Genomic DNA, 1,489 nt, shown 5'->3' on the forward strand with positions numbered 1-1,489 from the left:
TGATTTCAAATGGAAAACCGCCGACCGACCACGCAACCGGAACTGGCCACCATCCCCACCAGATAGATGACTTTTCCAGCTTCGATTCTTGGGCGTGAGTCACTCCAATTCTTCTTCTTCCCGCTGCCACATCGCCACATCCAGAACAGTCCGCCCGACGGAGAGCGACACCCCAGCGCCCACACGTGTACACCTCCCCAGTTCACCTCACTGACACTGGACACGACACACAACACAACCATCCTATTTAAGCACCAGGCGACACCACGCTGAAATAATAACAAAAATCCACTGCAAAAAACCACTAGCAGTTCTTCGTTGCAGCATCATCACACAGATTTAAGGTTCAATCTCCAGATAGAAAATGGTACGCAATGTCCATACGATCTGCTTCCGATTCTCCCTGTTCTTTTTACTCAGTTCGTGCTTTGTTAATTTGTAATGGACTCGTGAAGAACTTTGGTGGATTTTGGTTGCGTGAACATTGCAGGCGAACGCGGTGTCGGGCGTGGCGGTGAGCGAGGAGTGCGTGAGGGCGTTCCAGGAGCTGCGCGCGGGGCGCGCGCACCGCTTCGTGGTGTACAAGATGGACGACGCCGTGCAGCGGGTGGTGGTGGACAAGGTGGGCGGCCGCGACGCCGGCTTCGACGACCTCACCGCGGCCCTCCCCACCGCCGACTGCCGCTACGCCGTCTATGACCTCGACTTCACCATCGGCGACGCCACCGCCAAAGGTGCCGACGGGGAGGCGCCGCGCAGCAAGATTTTCTTCATCTCCTGGTACATTTCTCTTAAATAGCACTCGTGCTCCTGTATATGTGTGTGACCAACTGTGTGGGCTGCACGATGACATGGTGGTGTTGGTTGGTTAATAATGAAGGTCGCCGGCGAGTGCGGAGGTGAAGAGCAAGATGATCTACGCCAGCTCCAACGAGGGGTTCAAGAAGGAGCTGGACGGCACGCAGATCGACGTGCAGGCCACCGACCCCAGCGAGCTCACGCTCGACATCCTCAAGGACCACGCCACCTAACCAATCAATCAATCCCTCCCGTGTGTATGTATGATTGACGGTTCACGCGTGCACGTTACGTGCGTGCGTGTGCTAGTTTTGTGCTGTGCATGTATCTTTGCCCTCTTCGATTGTGTTGTGTGCTTCCAACTGGATCGTGTCGTCCGCACGAAGAATGTTGATGATTTCCCTTGTACTACGTGGTGTGCAAATAATTGACTCTTTCCTCAAGTGAAACACGTAATGGCAACGAATTAGTTGAGGACATGGTGATCTCTGATTCTCCTCCTCGGAAAAGGAAAAACATCTCACTTGCATCTTCAACGTCCACCCTCAAACCGCTCGCATCCGTACGGACCACACCCAACAGCGAAAGCCATCCAACACAACATTGTATCGATCTATGGTGCAGTTTGGACGTACTTTCTCTCGTAAACTGAAGGCAAACATGGGCATTGCGTACGTCTGGACATCATCCA

At 53.6% G+C, this 1,489-nt stretch overlaps 1 protein-coding gene across 1 annotated transcript; it reads left to right on the plus strand.

The window, feature by feature from the left end:
- The first annotated feature begins 214 nt into the window (after nucleotides 1–214).
- Nucleotides 215–1,247, plus strand: LOC109748366 (actin-depolymerizing factor 3). Its single transcript, XM_020307399.3, has 3 exons — nucleotides 215–367; nucleotides 491–780; nucleotides 881–1,247. The coding sequence occupies exons 1-3, from the start codon at nucleotides 365–367 to the stop codon at nucleotides 1,029–1,031; spliced, it is 444 nt and encodes a 147-aa protein (XP_020162988.1). The 5' UTR covers nucleotides 215–364; the 3' UTR covers nucleotides 1,032–1,247.
- Nucleotides 1,248–1,489: the final 242 nt, after the last annotated feature.

This window comes from Aegilops tauschii, chromosome 5 (assembly GCF_002575655.3).
Source record: "Aegilops tauschii subsp. strangulata cultivar AL8/78 chromosome 5, Aet v6.0, whole genome shotgun sequence".
NCBI lineage: Eukaryota > Viridiplantae > Streptophyta > Magnoliopsida > Poales > Poaceae > Aegilops > Aegilops tauschii.